The 18,333-nt window shown below is 49.7% G+C and overlaps 1 protein-coding gene across 4 annotated transcripts in view; it reads right to left on the reverse strand.

The window, feature by feature from the left end:
- Window positions 1–18,333, reverse strand: part of CABP1 (calcium binding protein 1) — a 33,839-nt gene that overhangs the window by 4,438 nt on the left and 11,068 nt on the right. Inside the window, exons 1-3 of one of the 4 annotated variants that reach the window (XM_085556180.1) lie at window positions 8,591–8,839; window positions 3,815–3,985; window positions 331–361 (exon numbers count right to left, since the gene is read on the reverse strand). In XM_085556180.1, coding sequence (XP_085412306.1) covers window positions 331–361; window positions 3,815–3,985; window positions 8,591–8,635 — 247 coding nt within the window. In that variant the 5' untranslated portion in view covers window positions 8,636–8,839. Of the gene's footprint in view, window positions 1–330; window positions 362–3,814; window positions 3,986–8,590; window positions 8,840–18,333 lie in introns of those variants that run through there. The other 3 variants (XM_085556179.1, XM_032447795.2, XM_085556181.1) reach the window with 3 other exon arrangements.

The following is an 18,333-nucleotide window of genomic DNA, read 5'->3' on the forward strand; positions in this document are numbered from 1 at the left end:
TCTGTAGCCCTCACTGCAAGGATGAGCTTCCTTAGAGCTAAACCAGAGTCATGCTCTACAATGCTTCCCGTGGGAGCTGGGTGTGCAGCAGTTCTCTGACAGCCAGTCTCCCATTACCTCATTTATCCTCCTCTCACGCAGAAGCTGCATTACCTGTAAATTCCTCTACAGTTGGCACTGTTGCAGTTTTACTTATTATTTCTTTTGCTAGGATTGCCAGGAATTATTCCAGCAATTTGCTGTAATTATTTTACCCCCTGGGTGCCAACCATGGCAGCATGTTTTACTGGACAGAGAGAAAGGTGACACAGAAGGAGCGACAAGTTTTACCTTCAATTTCTTCTGGACGCAGTTCTCTATCCTGCAAAAAGGGAACACGCTACGTTAATGTCATTTTATTGCCACAAACAACATTCAAACATGTTGGAGCAAACAGTTTTGGGGACAGTCTTGGGGCCAAGCCAGAAAGCGAGAGAAGAAACAAGAAGGTGATGACATGTTTAATACCATCTACCTATAGCTCTTCTGTGGAAGCCCCTCTCCATCCCACCTGCTGGACGGGGCCATGAAGGATATTCCCCCAGACAGATGAAACCTGGGCCAGCACAAGCCCTGTGTGTGCAGCATCCCCACCTGACAGTGCTGTGAGTATCACAGGGCTCGTTGCGTCATTCCCCAGCACAAGTCCTGGAGCACAGACCGGCCCTGCAGCTGCTCTAGAGCTCTGACTGTATTTCCTACCTACTGTTGAAACAGCCAGATCAAAATAGCTGGAAGCTGCTCCTGCCACCAGAAGCTACAGCACTGTCTGCTTGGATCCCTGCCTGATCCCTGTCCTGCCAGCGGGACAAGGACAGCCAGGAGCTTCAGCCAATGCCCCCAGCACCATCTCCTACAGCCAGTCACCCCAGAAAGGCAGGAGCTCTCCCCTTCCTCCCAGCCTCACACGAGCACTTTGGAACCAAGCATGAAGGCAGACACACAACATGTACATCCTCAAGGTCATCTACAAACAAAACAGGACAAGGATTCACCATGTTCAGGAAACACTGCAACATCCAGTCTGAATTTCTTGGAAGAAGGGGGAGGTTATAAAAAAGTATAGGAAAATTCCAACACCGCACCAAGAAGAAGAGACAAGCATGGAAATGCGCTGCTGCCTGGTTTAAATGCCCGCTCTAATTCCTCTCATGGCTCCCAGGCAAATCCAAAAAATGAGAGAGTCTGGAAACACAGAAATGGAATCTCTTTTGTCGTCTGACTCTCGGCTCTTCCCCTCGGCCATGGGGAGTTTCTCCTTGCCTTCCAGCTGTCCTGCAGTCTCACCACACGTCCCTGCAGACAGAACCCTCGGACGGTTTGAGAAGGATGATCCTTTGCTATGTAACCACAGGCTCCTCTGGAAACTAATGGCGGCTGCTCGGAGCACACAACAAACTAGGACACACGCTGGTTTACGTCTGTGCAAAAGGGGCTGTGCCAGAGCAGTGACCAGCGTGCAGCTCATAACCTTCCCAGAGGCATCTCTGCGCTGGATGGAGCTGTCAGAGCGTGCTGGCTCTGCAGCTTCATCCTTCACAGACCTGGTATTTTCAAACATGTCATCCCATTTGTTCTGCTTTCATGAACACCAAGCAATAAAGCAGTCCAAGCCCCATGTACTAGACGCAGGAGGCTTTATTGCCCTCCTGCCTCACATAAAGCAGCGGATGAGAACTGCCATGGGCAGCACCAACACCGCATGCACCTCAGTGCAACCAGCTCACAACCAGCGCTCCATATGGCAGCAGCTGCAGGGCTGTGGTTGGCACCGCGGTACTGACAGCCACAGAACTGCTGTCTTGTGAGTGCCTGAGGACGGGACAGGCCTTTATCCAGTGCAGCCATCACAAGCCTGTCCTCCCCACTCACCACGTTGCAAGCAACATGACCAACACGTGTCAGAAATGAGGGCTTCAGCTCTCGTTCCACACGCCAACAGGGCTCCAGCACATCTCTGCACATGCAGATTATATCATCAGAGAGCCACAGGCTGCGAATGCAAAAGGAGGAGGAGGGTTTACGTCCCTCCAGGAATGTGACTCAAGTGGTAACTAACGTCACCAAGAGGTTTTCTGGTTTAAATTGCAGAAAAGAATTTGGAAGATAAAAAAAAAAAAATCATACAGGAGGAAAACAGCTTGAGAAGAAATGAGTAGGGAACATACGGAAAGAGGAATACAACTGTCCAGAGTTCAGATCCTCGACATGAGCAGAGGTGACCCTCAGAGAGCCCATTTTACATAATGGTCTTACTCTCGTTTATTTCTGTTCCGTGCACAATAAATCCTGTTGGTCCAGAGAGTCAGTAAAAACAAAGCTGTTTATCAGATGCACTTATTCTACGACAGGGCAGAGACATCACTAATCCTATTCTGGGGATGCCTTTGGGTGCGCTGAGTTTCCAGGGCTGAGCACGGCTACCTGTCAGCGTGAGCCTTCTGCAGGGAGCTGGGCCCGTGTCCTACAGTGGGAGCTCAGCCCATGGCACTGCCAGCCCACGTGCTGGTGTCACACCGTCACACCTGGTGCTTTAATGACTGACCGAAGGAAAGTGATCGCTTAGAGGCTGAACATTAAGAAGAATAAAATCCCTTTGATCAATAATGACTGACTGCAGTTCTTTGTTGGGTTGTAGGTTGAAAATGAGGTTTTGGAAATTAAGATCTAGGTGTGTCCCCCAGCCGTACATAACCATGTCAGTGCACAACTGTGTAAGGCATTTCCTACAGGGGCAAGAAAGCTCCGTCGGGTAACTGGGGTGAGCTTTGTTTTACCAGAGGAATATGAACTGCACAGGATTAGTGTGTAACGTTGCACATACTCATCAGGTTTCTTTGTCCATGTCTTTAAATGCATTACTGTCAGAATGAATCTTTATGTGCAAAAATACACATTACTGCATGGAAAGATACGGTATTGGTGTGCATGTCCCTGCCTATTTAACACATCCACATGAATACCTCTCGATTTACATACAAGTATATTTTTTCACTGTTTATATGCAGATACCCACGAACACAGTCATAAATAGGTGTGACTGACAGATAGATGTGTTTTTGCTATCTATCTGTGTGTACGGGCAATAGCATTTGGCCGTCTGGCACTATTTACCAATGTGAGGACAGACTGATGTTCCTTGGTTTCTTTGCCTGGGAACGCTGCAGCGTCAGGCTGCGTATAAGAGCGTATGAGAGACTACGTTTGGGCTTCTGCAAGGAGGCAGATGCTCACTCATTTCTGCCTGTATTTGCATTCTTGCTGCGAGCTGACAGCAATGGTAACAAATACGGGCATCTCTGTGGGACAGCTTGTTCCCAATATGGATGCCCTGATTTGCATGAAAGTGACTATTTAGCCTTAAATGCTAATCTGAGCCTCTGGGAATGTGAGGTGGAAGTCTTGCTGGAACAACAGCTTTGAACACTGGACTCCTCTGGAGTCCATCTGACTGTGTAAGTCCCAAGGTCCTAAGTTCTCCTCCTAAATCCACGTAACATCATCTGCTTGAGTTTAGGCTTTGATCTGTTTGTCACAGCCGCGCTTTTAGAATCCCCCTCACTTGGTGTTTAGTTACAGGGATATCTTTGCACATCCTTCAGGTTAGACATTTGCTTGTGATTGCATTTGTTGGAGCTGGAGCCGGGATGCTCGAGCCCCAGGGTTGGGGGTTACAGAGCTCCACGCACATGGAGCACACGGGCAGCCCCGCATCCCTGTCTCAGGTCCGGGTGGCTTAGTGCGTGTCTCACCCAGCAGGGTGTAACTTACGTACAGGCTGCCTGTTTTCTGCGAAGCCCTTCCTCAGGAAGATGCATGCTGGCCCCAGCAGGTTGTGCATGACGGCGCAGTTCTGGGCCAGCACCATGAGCGGACCCTGGTACTCCGACGGCCCCTCTTCGCTCGTCTGGACAGCCTTATAGCACGTCTTCTCCTCATGGCGGATCTTCCCAGCCAACCAGCAGCAAGCAAACAACACAACAGAGGACGTTACCTCCCTGTCTCACCCAGCCTTTCCTCTGAAGATTTACTGAACCGCCTCGCAGAGCCATTATTGCTAAACTTCCTTCATCTGGTCCACGCTGCGTCCCCCCCCACTGATCTATTACGGTCTGTATAGAAGCAGTAAGTCCAGCAGTTCACTTTCAAAAGCTGACAGAAGTACAGCCAACCGGGAGAGTTTTGCTTTGAAATGACATCAAACTCTCAACTCTCACATCTGCCCTGATTGAGCCCAAAGGGCTGAGCTCCCACTGCCGGCTGCAGACTCAGTGATTCCTCAAGTGAGCTGCCAAGGCCAAGCACGGCCCGGCACGAGGGGACGCGTGCCCTGGGCACAGCTGCTGGCAGAGCCTGGTTGGCCAGGGCCCCCCCAGGAGGCGAGGCTGGGCCTCCCCAGACACTGGCTGGGCTTTACATCTCATCAGCCAGCATCATGCACAGTACAGTGTTATCAAAAGGCCTTTTAGGGCATCAGGTAGCTTTGCCAGCAGCAGGCTCGCACTCCTTGTTCCAGTGCTAATTAGTCACATCCTCGAGGTCTCAGGCAGGTTCTGCACTGACCTCTTCTCATTGCTGACATTTCCAAGTGGAGGTCAGTCACAAGCATAACAACTTTGTCCATTTGCACATTTTTGTAAGTGCAGGTCCTGCTCAGCCAGGGCTCCAGAACAGGATCCAGCACTGGATTTTATAAGGAGGTACTGCTTTCCTTTTATAGAAATGCATTTCCCTGGCTCTGCAAAAAACATCTTATCCTGATATTCCCATGCAGCTATAAAAAGCCAGCACAACCCACAGGACCCTTGGTGTTACAGAATAAACATTAATCATACACCAGATTCCTCCTCAGGAATGACTACTTTTACATCCAGTGCTCCCAGGGGTGATCAGAGATGCTCTGTCAGTTGTCACTGTCTCCTCCATTAACCCTTTCCTTAAAGCCTGAGGTGCTTTTTCAGGCTGAAGCACCACACACACACATGCACACACACCCCTCTCATTCTTACCAAACCTCCTGTATCTTCGTGCTGTGTCTGTGTGCTGTTGCCTTGCACACATGGCTTGTTTGCATTTTTATGGTCTTACACCAATCTGCTGGTGTATAATGTCATGTGAATATTAAGCACCAAAACAAAAGCAACCCAAAAAGCAAGCTGCGAAGGAAGAAAATTATCAAGCAGAAAAGCATTTTTGTTGCTGTCATGGAGAAGGTAAAAGTCTGTCTCCAATTCAGGGTGACACACAGGACGCTTGTCCTTTAAAACCTGAAAGATGAGCATCCATCCACAACTGGCGAATTACCAGCTCAGCTAAATATCGTGGCATCTGTGTTGAACTGCACAGCATCGTGACATCAGCACAATGTCATTCCAAAAATTACCAGCTTTTTTTTTTTTCTTGGCACATTTTTTCAGTTTAGTATTGTAAATAATACGACTCACTTAAAATAGCTCACATCAGTTCTGCATTTAATTCCGGTGAAGACGGATGAAAGACCAAAGGCCCCATTGCCTGCACCTAATCCTTGTTTTCTGACCCTTCCAATGAATAGAGCTCCCTGCCAACTCTCTCAGCAGTGCCAAAGGGTGATCATCCCATTATTTTCCTGTGTGTGTAAATATTGCCAGTTTGACGAAGCAGTTGCCAGGAGCAGTGAAGAGCCAGCCAGACATCCAGCACCAGGTCTCTCAGTGAGACCCCTGCAGGGGCTGCTGCCCTGCCAGGCAGCCCCAGGCACGAATCCCTCTGCCTGGCAGCCCCCCAGGCTTCTCCTGAAAGCATCCCCTCTACCACACTCCTCCTTCATCCAGGCAGAGCCAGGAGGGAAGCTACGACAGGGGTGCAAAGCAATATCAGCTGCCTGTTAGAGGGGGAAGGCAACATGCAACAACAAGGAAAATAGAAGGAAAGGACAGGGTCCGCATGCCAGAGGGTCTTTGCTGAGCACCAGGTCCAGAGGCATCTCTTCATTACCACTGAGGGTGGAAAGGCACCAGAACAACCAGCAGGGTCCTTGGGGGAAGCAAGCCTGCTGCCTGCCAGCACTGGGAGACAGAAGCCTGAACATCATCATCAAACAGATGAGGATGAGTCCCTAACTAGGCCAGACCTGGAAAGGGTCCCCAGCTTTCTGGTTGAAGTCACATATTGAAGAGAATAAACCCTCGTACCCAAGTTCAGATTTCACACACACATCATCTGCAGTCCCTCGTTACCATTCCAGTGAAATGCAAGAAAAGTGTGAGCAGGTAATGTCCCTCCATTAACTTTCCCTCAGGAATGGATATTATGAGCAAAAGGCCTTCAGATTCCTAAGCCTTTCTCCTAATCACCTTAACTCTGTTTCCACCCGCTGAGGCAGGAGCACATGGTGGAGATCAGAGCAATAAGAAAGCTGTGCCTGGTAGTTCAGGCTTAACAGCAAAGTAGTGCTGTGGTCCCTGGACATTCACATTCAAAGGAGCTTTAGGGAGACAGGAGTAGGGTGAGGACACAGGAGAGTAGCAGGCAGAGAGCGATTGCTTCTTCCCAATATAACTTAGTACCACCCAGGGCCTCATCTTCCTCACTGTGTTTCCTCTGAGTTTGTCCCAGGTAAAATCTAAGAAAAAAAGACAAGGATCACAGAAAAGCCAAATGAAGACGTGCAGCATGAGTGACCCACCAAGCATCCACCATAACCACGTGTGTTACAGCCCAGAGCACAGCCCTCAGGATGTCTCAGGGTCGGTTCCTGAGGCTGGGCTGAAGTCTGAGAACTCTCTAACTCAGCTTCCTCACTTCCCCGCTTTATTCCTGCCTTCCCAGGCCTTCTCAATAGCACTTCTAAAGCGCAGTATTTGAAGCAGCTTTTAGGAACGAAAGCATAAATTACCTAAAAGACTGATCACACAGAGATTGTAAGTTATTCAGTCTATTTTGATTCAAGAAGCCCGGCCACACTTCAGATTTTAATTGCAATTTCCTTGATCATGTTGAGCACAGCTGCAGCCAGCTCCTCTCATTGCAAGTCAGAGGCAGCCGAGGAGCAGCCAGACTGCTCTTTTTTTTGGATGTACATTTGGGTAAACCTCCTGCCTCTTCCTGAAGGTCACCCTGACCCAGGGACCAGTCCTGGCACTATCAAACTGCAAACTCCTTCCTCATGTATCCCAGCTATGCCCTTCGTGCCACAGCTGTACCATTACTGGCCTTGTTTACAGCTGCTAAGAAGCAAACCATGCTCCCACACAGAAGAGGCACAACTTAGGCCTCCCTAGCATGGAGGTGCTCTGCTCACTGCAGGGTCTCCTGCATGCAGCATCCCGATGGCAGTGGCATTTGCTGCCAGCAAGGTCTCCGTAGATGTAGCACCTCACTTAAGTATTTCAGATGCTCAGCCTAACTTCCTGAGGAGTGAATCAAACAGCTTTTTGCTGAGTTACTGGATTTTCAGCAATGCCAAGCAAGAGCTGCGTGGCTGACAGGTACTTGGTGCTGCAACGCCTTCCGCAGTCAGGCAAGAAACACCACTAGGACAAACTGTTCTCACTGCAGTCTGGTCCCTTAGAGCAGAACAATTCCTGAATCTAATTCACCCTGGGATCACTTTAAAACCTCAGCATGGGGCAGTTTGCGGACTGGAGCCGAACAGGCACACATGGCAACTTGCATATGAAGTGCAGCACACACATGGGCCACACTGACGTGCGACACGACGCATGAACACACAGCTAATGCCTCTGTGCATGCCTCAAAGGCATGGGCAGATTGCAGAAAAGCATGCTTCTGTACCCAAATGCATGTCAGCAGATCTAGACATGTGCGTATGGAAGGATGGATGCGCGTAAAAACATATGCATGCCTACAGGCAGACTTCTGTGAGGACACACACTATGAGACAGAGGCACGTGCAGCCATACAAGCAGGGACAGGTGTGTTACACACCTTCCCCACATGCACACACACAACAAACACTGCCACCAGCTCACACACCTCCCATTGAGTGTGTAGAGACATAAAGGACACACACGTACTACAGATACGCTCGTTAACTGTGCTGATATGTAAGCACCAATAGAAGTACATACAAACACACATCCCCTCACGTGCCCATGAATGTATGTCCCAGGAGAAACAACACACACCATCAGACTCATGCAGACACCTCCTGGTTGAAGCACATGCACACACGTGTGCACACGGACACAAACTCACAGGTAGACACATACATCAGGATGCACTGAAATTGCACGTCAGTGTGTTGTGCACACCAGCAGGAACAAACCTGCACACACAGCAGTGCTCAGCCACACACCCACAGAGTGGGGCACACACCTACTCACGTGCATGCGTGTGCACGCACTGATTTACGCTCACATTGTGGCATCCCAGGCTCTAGTGGCTGCACCTGCACGTGCAGCTCTTACAGACAGGACTCCTGCAGAGAGCTGGACCCTTTGGACACATCCGTGTGTTTCTCCCACCCCTTTCCCACCTGCCCACGACGTCACCCATCCCACGAAGCGGGGGTGGAAACGCACAGTGCACTTTGATTTGGGGAACATACCTTTTTCGAGAGGTTTCTCAGTGGAGACTTCACACAGTTGCCCATAATATGCTGAGTCTGCCTTTCCGGTGGACTTGGTTATAAAGGAACTGAAGCAAATGATCCCATTAAAGGTATTCCTTGGGAGCAAAGCAAGAAAGGCAGCGCAAGGCAAATCCAAACAGCTACTGGCTGCTGGGGCTTCCCTCTTCAGGGAGCTTTTTCTCTCTCTGCCTCTCTCTCTCCGTGCTTTTACTTTATGTTCACTTTCTTGAAGAGATGAAGCAGGAAGGAGAGGGAGGGGAGAGAAACAGACAGAAAGAGGGAGAGAGAGGGAGAGAGAGTGAGAAGGGGAGAGAGGGAGGCGGATGTATAATCTACATCAGATTAATGTTCAAATCCCTCCCACCCCCCTCAATCTGCAGGCAAGATTGTTTCACTCATGGGAGAGGGCTGATTCAGGCAGAATTAAAACAGAGAGGCACTGCAAGAAGCGATTTCGGTGATGAGTTCAGCGAATCCAGCTAGTTTGGGTACACGCAGCCTCTGAGCACCGCAACCCTCCCCACCCCCCTTCTGACTCCTCTCAGTTTTTCAATCACCAGAGAGCTAGGCTGGCCAGAAGGCAATCCACTTAGGGGCTTGGAGCAGAGCGCAGAGCTCGTTTTGGAGCAGAAATGGACCATTTAGCTGGGTGGGACCTGTTTCAGCTTATAAAGACTAGCAGACCCACAAGTCCCTCAATCTTTTCCTGCCACACTGGATGCAAGCCGGGAGGCAGCAGTCCGGGATCCCAATGATGCTCTCAGCCCCAGGACAGTAATTTTTAACCACAAGGGAGATACCTGGAGCAAGTCTTAAGGTAAAGTTTTACCAGCTTTCTGCAAGTAGAAAAGCAACAGTGGGTTTTCCTGTGTCTACTGTAGATGAGCTCACACCTGAACCAGAAATCTGAATGGCCCCAGGCCGGGCGATGTGAAGCAAAGACTTTGGACATCAGATCCATTTATTCTGTTTCCAAACACCTGACCCCTGGGCTAAATAAGGGGCTCCATAACCAAGAACTAGCGCTGAGACTGTGCTTTAGGCCTGTTGTGACAACAGGATCCTTTCTGAAGGGAAAGGGATGAGTCCTCTGTACCTTTTCCTTTGTTCTCAGGCTGAGCGTTGGAGCATTCAGTCCAAAAGGAGGTTTAAACTGCAACACAAAACTCACCATCACCCCAGGCAACAGGACCTGAACAGGACAGTGAATGCATCCTGAGCCATGAAGCCACTGTGGTCGCAGTTCCACATGCAATGCCATGAAGAATTTCCTCCTTCAGGAAGGCCGGCAATGATCCTATTGCTCACCTCTGCAGCAGGTTTGTTGGATGCTCAGACTTTCAGCTGAAAAATGTCACAACTTCCTTTGCAAGCGTGGTTCCAAACAAAAGGCTCTGCAAAGACCAACCCATGGGCTGAGCACTTTGCAGCACTTTCTTTGTGCAGAAGCCCAAGACTCACTCTCCCAGCAGCTGTAAGGCTCTAGGACAGGGAAGGATGAGCTATCAATGTCACGACAAAGCAGGGCTTATTCTGCTTCCATCCTGATGGTGCTGTGGTAAATTAAGTATGACTGTAAGGTGCACCAACAGTTGTTTCAGAGTCTAGAGGCTTCTTCCAAGTGTGGAGGTGAGTTTAGGAATGCAGCTACAAGAGCCAACAGCTTCTCCAGTTCTAGTCACAGCCAGATGTGCACAGCAATGTGGGACAGCACTTCTCAGTCTTCCTTGCACCAACCTCTTCCCAAGAAGGAAAGAAGAGGAACAGCCTCCTCTCAGGTTCTGTCAGGGCCTTCTTCACTGAATGACTGGGGAGGAGGTGCCCAAAGGCCCCCAGGCCCTTCAAAGTCAGATTGGAAAACACCCATTGTGTGCAGGGCAGGCAGGGAGGGTCACCTCCTAAATATTAACTTGTACCAGGGACAAAGGGGGTGGGGAAGCTCTGGTCTGGAAATCTCCACATCGGAGCACACCCACGCAAAGCAAGCTGGCCCTGCCACCTCTTGTCAAGGCTGGAAGATCCTCGACACAAGGGAAATGCACAGTCACCCCTCAGGGACTGTGCCAGCCCTGGGCCCTTGCAGCAGGAGACAATGCAGGAGGATGCTGAAACTCCCAGCTCCTCTCAAGGCTGCTATCTTCAGCTCCTTTTCTCTTTCCCCTCTTATAGCAGCTAATAAAAGGTCGACCTACCCTCAATCAATGTGCCTGTCATTAATAATGTCCTCTGTCAGCTGGAGCCATTCTCCAGGCTCCTTGTTTACTGACAAAGTGCATGTCTCCCTCGAGCAGAAGCTGCCACACAGCAAGCAAGGCGCCTGAGCCCCTGCCCAAGACAAACGACTCCAATTCCAGAGAGAGAGAAGAGAGCATCGCCTCACTGCCAAGAATGAATCTCCCTGTGACAGGCAGCAGAGGCCAGGAATACCCTGCAATCGAGGAGTGCCCCTTTCCTCTTCCTCCTGGAGCGAGGGAGCTGAGCAGAGGAGCCAGGAGGATCCACAGCAGCCCCAAATTGCCAGGGATAGCAATGAAAGAGAAACACCGAGTGCATCTTACTGAACTGTGAGTGCCTCTCAACAAAAGTCGAGATGGTCACCCCCTAAATATTAACTTGTACCAGAGTTTTATGAACCAGCTAACAGAAAATGACTGCAGCTGCCTGATCTCCTACCTTTCTTTCCTGCAGTTGCAGGCAGTTACAGGAAATGCAAAGCAAAGAGAGTACAGAAATCACCTGCCAGGCTTGGAAGGTTGTTCACCGTCCAGGAAGGGAAGAAGTGATGGGAGCCCATTTGCAGCAAGTTTGCAGCACAGTCCCAGTCCTTTGGCTCTGCAAGAACTGTGGCAGAGCCACAGGGGGCTGAGAGATATCATCGTGGACAATTTTCTTATCTCCTCATTTACCCTGAATCTCTGGGCAGCACATCACAACCTCACAGACAGACCCCGCTGAGTTTTTTGGAGCAAAATCACTGGAATCTTGTTCCCATCACCACCACAGCAGCTTAGAGATATGCAGGAAAGTGGGGTTAGCAGAAAGGTCATTAGAAGATTAGGTTAGAAGGAACATATTTTCTCTCTTTCTCCGACTGAGGCTGCTGTAAGAGAACATGAGATGCTGAGAATAAGTGTGTCAAAAGCATTTGTGTGTAGGTGCTGATCTGTGGGCATGCCTATATCTGGGGTAGTAGTCAGGGTGCGTGTGGGAGGGCTGCACACGCATGTATACTGGCTTTCCCACACTGTTCTTTGTGGCAATCACACTGTTCTTTTATGGTCTGGGTCTCTGCTGTAAACTCTCTGAGAATTAGTAGGAACTTCGTGACATGCATGACTTGTTTATGTGCTTGAATTCCCCCCTTTCCTCCAAAGACCACAAGAAGAGCAGAAACCTTTGTGGATGTAGTTTGGCACCAAGTGAGCTCTCAGCTCACAAGCAAGAAGAGTTTGGCGTATTGACTGACCTTAGGACGGAGCATGGAGGAGGGTGGATGTCTTGGTACCCAACGGGGAGCAATCTGGGTGGTTCAGTACCTTTCATCCTTTAAAAAGCAGCAGTGCTACACTCTGGGCTGGTACCACTGGTACAAACGCTCTTTCCAAAGGAAAATGTTGGATCCCACCTGGAATGCTAGATCAGGTCATTGCTTGTGACACAACACAAAAACACTGCAAACGTCAATCTCACTAAGAGGGAAGGGGTGATCTCTGAGGAGATTCACTTGGTGGTTATAGATCTGTATTTTGCAAGAAGCAACCCACTCTTGTTTATTGGATGACCTCAAATGTGCCGTAGCATTTGGATGTGTCAACATCTTTCTCTTGCCACGAACCCTCCTTCAAAGCTCCCAGCGCCCAGAACTCCAAACTTCTGTGACTGGCTTCCATTCTGTCTGCACCATGCTCACAAGTGCTTGTGCTGCATACTGAGTTCGTCTTCTAACCTGAAATGAACCTTAAGCATAGGTCCATATCAAAAGGCGGCACCATCAGGTATTGGCAGATGCAGCCCATATCCTCATCTGGGGGGAGGAATATTTCTGCAGAGAGTTTGGGAACTTTCTTTGCTGTCAGCTGTTCCAGAAGGAAAGCATTGCTGACTCATGCTGTGCATAATATTCTCCTCCATTAGAGCAATTGGATCATATTCAATCACAAACAACAGAAGGGTTATTAAAAAGAGCAAGAATGTTTTCCATCCCTCTCAAGGTAACAAACCCTGGACTGTCAACTTCTGTCAAGAACGGCTTTGTCTGTAATTAGCCAGTTCTATTCCACGTTAGATGAAAAGAGGTGAGCATTTGCCAAACTCCTGACACCTTCCATGCAGACCTGATGCACGTATTTTGCACTACCCTCCTTCCAAGTCCCTGCACAGAAGATATGCTGGTCAGAGCTCAGTGTGTTGCAGCTATTTTTTGCTTTTCAATGGGCTACAAAAAGACAAGTACAAGCTTGACAGCCCTGAAGTTGCTGTAACAGTTTGCCATGTATATTCAGTACAAGGATGGCTTAAAACAAACCTTATGTGGTCTCTTTCCTTTCCTTTGCTCAGGAACAGGAGAACTGTGAACCACCCTCTGTCTGGGACTGCTGCAGAAACAACTAATTGTGCCCTGGATCCCTCACCTCTTTCAAAGGAAAAGGGGACAGGAGTGGTCAGCATGTGGCTGCCACACTGAGGTGCTGCAGGAAACATGGGTGACTATCAGATGAGCAGAGCCCTGGCAATCAGTACTAACCAAACATTGCAAACCAAACCTGCAGGGACACGTGAGAGATGCCACTGTGGAATGGAGGTCTGTCTCACTTCTATTCTAAACAAGGACCTGGCAGCAGCTTTGGAAGGATCGAACTGCATATCCCAGTAGGAGATCTCCAGCCAGGTTTAAGTGCAGCTGGTCACAAACCACCTACAATCTTTCTGTGTTGTTTCAGCAGAGCACAGCGGGGCTGTTGGCGGTTTTCTGCTTCCTGCCTTCAACTGTTGTGACATGATGCCTCACAAAGTAACATGGCTGCCTGTTTCCTTCCAAGAGCAGAGAGTTTATTTCATCTGCGTGGGATGAAGCAATGCTATATATTCTTTCCAAAGATACAAGGTGCAAAGTACTCTAAGGGAGGAATGGATAGAATAGAGCTTAGAATATGGCTAATGACTTAATATGTACACAGTATTGAGCTTACGGTCTTATGCTGGTACAGAGAACTACTAAAATGAAATGTGATCACAGAAGCTACGATCGCTGTTTGTCTTTACTTCTAAGAAGGGCATTCAACTGAAACTGGAGGATTACTCGAGTTCATGGGCACTGCTGTTGCTCTCTAAGGTCACAGGAATGTCAGAGGGTTACTGAAAAGGGAACCCAAAGTTGGCTAAGCACCCTGTATTGAATGCATGTCATATAGCTGCTTGTTATTGGAAATCAATACCACTGTACCACACGTGGGCTCATTGGGGAAAACCAGCTACTGAAGCTGCTACACTAGAATGGACCACAGCTAACACAGCTGCCAAACCTGCAGCCTATTCACTCCATCTTTCCTGACACTTTGTTCAAACCCAACACTGCGTCAAACAAAAACCAAGGCACTGTAGATGGGCGAAATGCACGGTGGACTAATTTAAATGATAGCTAATTCATTATTGAAAGATTTTATTCTCTCAAAAGATAAGCTGGATCCAACCGGAGGGCTGTGCTCTCAGCGCATTAGCTCACGCTGCTGTATATTTCATGAATTTAATATTTAATGAATGTTCCTTTAGCTTGGTTTTATTTTGATGTCTTTCCATATCCTTTTAAAATACATTTGTTTAAAAAGTAAATCATTGACCAAGATTAATGTTTACTGGCAGATCCACTGCAGGCAGGCAGCACTGCCCTTCAGTGATTCCCTATGGCTGGCTCCCATCCCTCCAGCTTTTCAGAAACAACAAACGTGGTAAGTTCTCTGAGTAGAGCAAGCGGGGAGCTGAGTGGATGTGCTGAAACATAACGGTGTTCTTCTGTGTCCATGTCCATCACTGTGGAAAACACATGAGACGTACCTGGGCAGGTATGGTGGGTATCAGCAGGCAGGGACGTACGTGTGCTCTTGTTTTAAGCACAGCAGTGTCAGTACACACAGAGGTGCTTGTATGGTCGCATACATTCATCATCAGCTGCATGCATACAGACTGTCGGTATGCAGACAGGACATTTATACGAAGGCTTTTTATGTCATCCCACATGCACAGACACGGGCTGTGCCCGCACATGCAGGGCAGGAAGCAAGGAGGCTGTATGAGATGTATGCAGGTACCCAGAGCGCTGCAAACAGCCGCCTGCTGCTCAGCAGGACGTGCCATTCCCCATTGGGAGAACAGGAGCTGCAGAGCTCTACCCTGCTTCCAGCACACCTTCATGGCCAGGCCCAGGACCCCAGCACCAGGGAAGGGGCTCCCAAAGGCAAGAGCCTGGCCGGCAGAGTACAAACAGCGGGGAGCATAGCAGGGAGATGGGGCATGGCAGGATGGGGCAGAGCACCTTGAGGACACATCTGGGGGTATCTCTGAGCTCTCAGAGGTGCCTGAAAAAGAGAAAGGGAAGCTGGGGGAGGGAACGCGGTGTTTCTTCTGGATTTTGTCTCTTCTAACCTGCACACCCCAGTCCAGTAATCAGTAAGTTACGATTACACAGTCGGATCAGCATCACTGTGGTTGCCAGTCAGTTTGAGCCACAGGAACAGAAAAAAAATCATTCCAAATTACTCTATTTATTTAACATTGTAAAGGAACAGCTATGAGAAGCTGTCCTTGGTTTGCCATAAGCCTTGATACATCACTGCTGCATTTACCCTGCAGTACAGTGTAGCACAGCACACAAGAACCTGCAAACCATTCCACCTTCACCTCTGCTATCTCACAGTGCTTTGAGCCATATTTCCCAGCACTGGCCCAGCACACAGCAGCCCGACTCACCAGTACCCGGGGCAGCTGTAAGCTTCCATCACAGGGCCAGTAATGCTGCTCCACTCAGCAGCAAAAGTCTCCCAGGCCTCTCTGCTGGCTGAGTTCTACACTCAGTCCTGATGCAGAAAAACTCTCGTTGGAATCAGATGAAGCTGAATTTACTCCCGTGTGGTTCAGACAATGTGCTTTGCCCCTGCTTCCCCCCCAGTGTGGGGACAAGTCCTGGCCCAAAACGGCCACTTCTGTCATGCTGGTTAGCTCTTAGGTCCATTAAGACCCGTTAGGATTAACTAAAGCCCATGAGTAAAGGAGGATCAAGCAGGGCAAGAACAGAAAAACCATTTGAGAGATGCACAAAGGTACCTTCCCTGCTTTAATGGTACTTTGGACGCTGACATTAAAAGAGGAATGGGAGGTGGTGCAGACAGGAGTGGCTTTTAACTGCCTGTACAAATAGAAATACAAAAGCCCCTTTGGCCACAGTGCTAACAGCAGAAGTCCGTAAATATTTAATGATTCCCCACGGCATTGTTTGACCCCTCTGATCCCCATGCTACCAGAAGCAATTGACAGAAAACTGTTGGAGAATCACTCCAATGAAAAATTTAACAGGCAGACAGGGTGTGAAAGCTAAAGAGCTCTGAAGCCAGTCGGGTCTCACATGGCAGGATCGCTTGCAAGTTAATATTGCATGGCAAGGGCCAAAAAAAGCTCTCTTAAAGGTGCCAGCGAGGCCAACTCTGGGGCACAGGAGGAGCACAGGGCACAGAACCTCTGCATTCCTGTGCCGCAGCACCTGCACCAACGAGCCCAAGTGCCAAAATCCTGCTGCACTGGAGGTGCTGCTGCCGCGTCACTGCTGCCCTGCAGTGCTGCCATAGAAGTGTTGCATCGCAGTCCCTGCTGCCCCTGCACTGCCCTCCCACCCTCAGTGCTGCTGTCACATTAATAACACCATCCTGCAGCCAGGCTGCCACCTCACTGTTATCACTGCCAACGAGGCCTTGCTGCTCCCTGTTGTTAGGGGTGTGCTGCCACTTGGCATCGCCCCGCTGTGAAACTGCACACCATGGCCATCCATAGGACTGTGTCAGCAGCGACAGCACGTTTATTGCTACATGACTCCTCTACTGCTTGGCCTCCAGCACCCTCCTGCTACAGGCCAAAATGGAATTATCTCCTCCCCACGCTCCTTTTCGTGCCCCCGTCCCACTTTGCTGCAAGATCACAGAGATCTCCCACCAGCTGCATCACCATCACTGAGTCACTGCCCAGCTCTCACTGCTGGGCTGAGCCACCACCACCATCCCGCTGCCACGCAGGAGGCACAACCAGCCCGTACTCACACGGCACACAGTCGTTGTGTCGCTTGGTGGCAGCGTCCCTGTGCTCACTCACGGCCGTGCTACCGGAAGGGCAGCACAGTAATAACAGCACAGTAATAACAGCACAGTAATAACACCACCCTTTGCTGCCTTCTGTTACAACGGGATGGTGCTGTCAGACCGGCACAACCCTTTGCTATTATCATGCCAAAAGTGATCGCCAGCGTATGGAACAGCTCCCATCTGGAATATTGTATTACTGCTTCATTAGGCTGCTAAACTCTTCAGTCAAACTACACCAGCACGCTGTTACCACATCCGTGCACTGCCAAACTCCTGCCGCATGGCACCAGTCTCACATCTCTGTTCTGCACAGGATCACATTACCACGCTGCTGTGCTGTCAGTGCTCGCTCTGCTCAGAGCTGTGCGGCGCCGCTCGCTCACCTGCTGCAAACTCCACAGCTCTGCTGCTGCTGCTGCAACCCCGAGCCAGCGGGGGAACGTTTCATCAGGCTGAGATGACATCCTGGCTTAGAGCAACACGTCACCACGTGCCCCTGCGTCTGTTAATTGGGGTAGCGCTAAATGAGTGTGGCTGTTTTATGATATCACGACACTGCTGCACCAACATTACACGAGAGCAATTAATAAAATAGCAGCACATCCCAGGTTCTGGCTGTATCCTAGCATTCTCCCGGAGTACACACCCACAGTGCACTATATTGCTGTGCCAGTTACATAAACACGGCACTTCTGCCTTCACTCCGTCTTTTTCCTGCACAGTTACAAATCTGCCTCCCTCAGACTGAATCCTGCGGTTCCGGGCTGCTCCTTTTTGCTCTGACTGCAGTGACATCCTCTGTGAAGTCATCCCTGCAATGTCTTCTGCAGATCTGATTGTACCTCTGTCTGCATCTGCACCATGCAGGAACAAGGACAGTGCTCCACATCTGTAAGGCTGGGACAAGACACGCCGGTGCTGCCGGATCACAGCTGCAGACATGCACCACTGTGCTTCCCTCCTTACGTGTACTGCTAAATTACTGTTTTAACTGTTGCACAGTGGGCTGTGTGGGCTGGAAAGAAGTTCTTGGATTAAATGAATCGTCTTCTGAGCCCTTGCTCTCTTCTGATTGCAGCATGAAGCTGGCTGCTGTTACAGCACCTGCAGCCTCGTGCTGCAGTCCAGGGCACTTCTGTGCTTGTGCCCACAGTTCCAAGCAGGGCTCCCGCACGTGTGAGCCCTCCTGAGCCCTGAGACACCCCTCACACTTCCACACACAGCAGTTACTTCTCCACTCACAGCAGCAACATCTCCATCATTCAATTCCACGACAGAATTTTCCAGTTCTGATCCCACAGCCTTTATTCAGCTGAGGATTTGATACCGCTGCAACAAAACCTTCACATCTCCCTTCCAGCACACAGCTCCCTGCAC

Source organism: Coturnix japonica, chromosome 9 (genome assembly GCF_054131305.1).
Source record: "Coturnix japonica strain WE chromosome 9, WE-NBRP24, whole genome shotgun sequence".
Taxonomy (NCBI): Eukaryota; Metazoa; Chordata; class Aves; order Galliformes; family Phasianidae; genus Coturnix; species Coturnix japonica.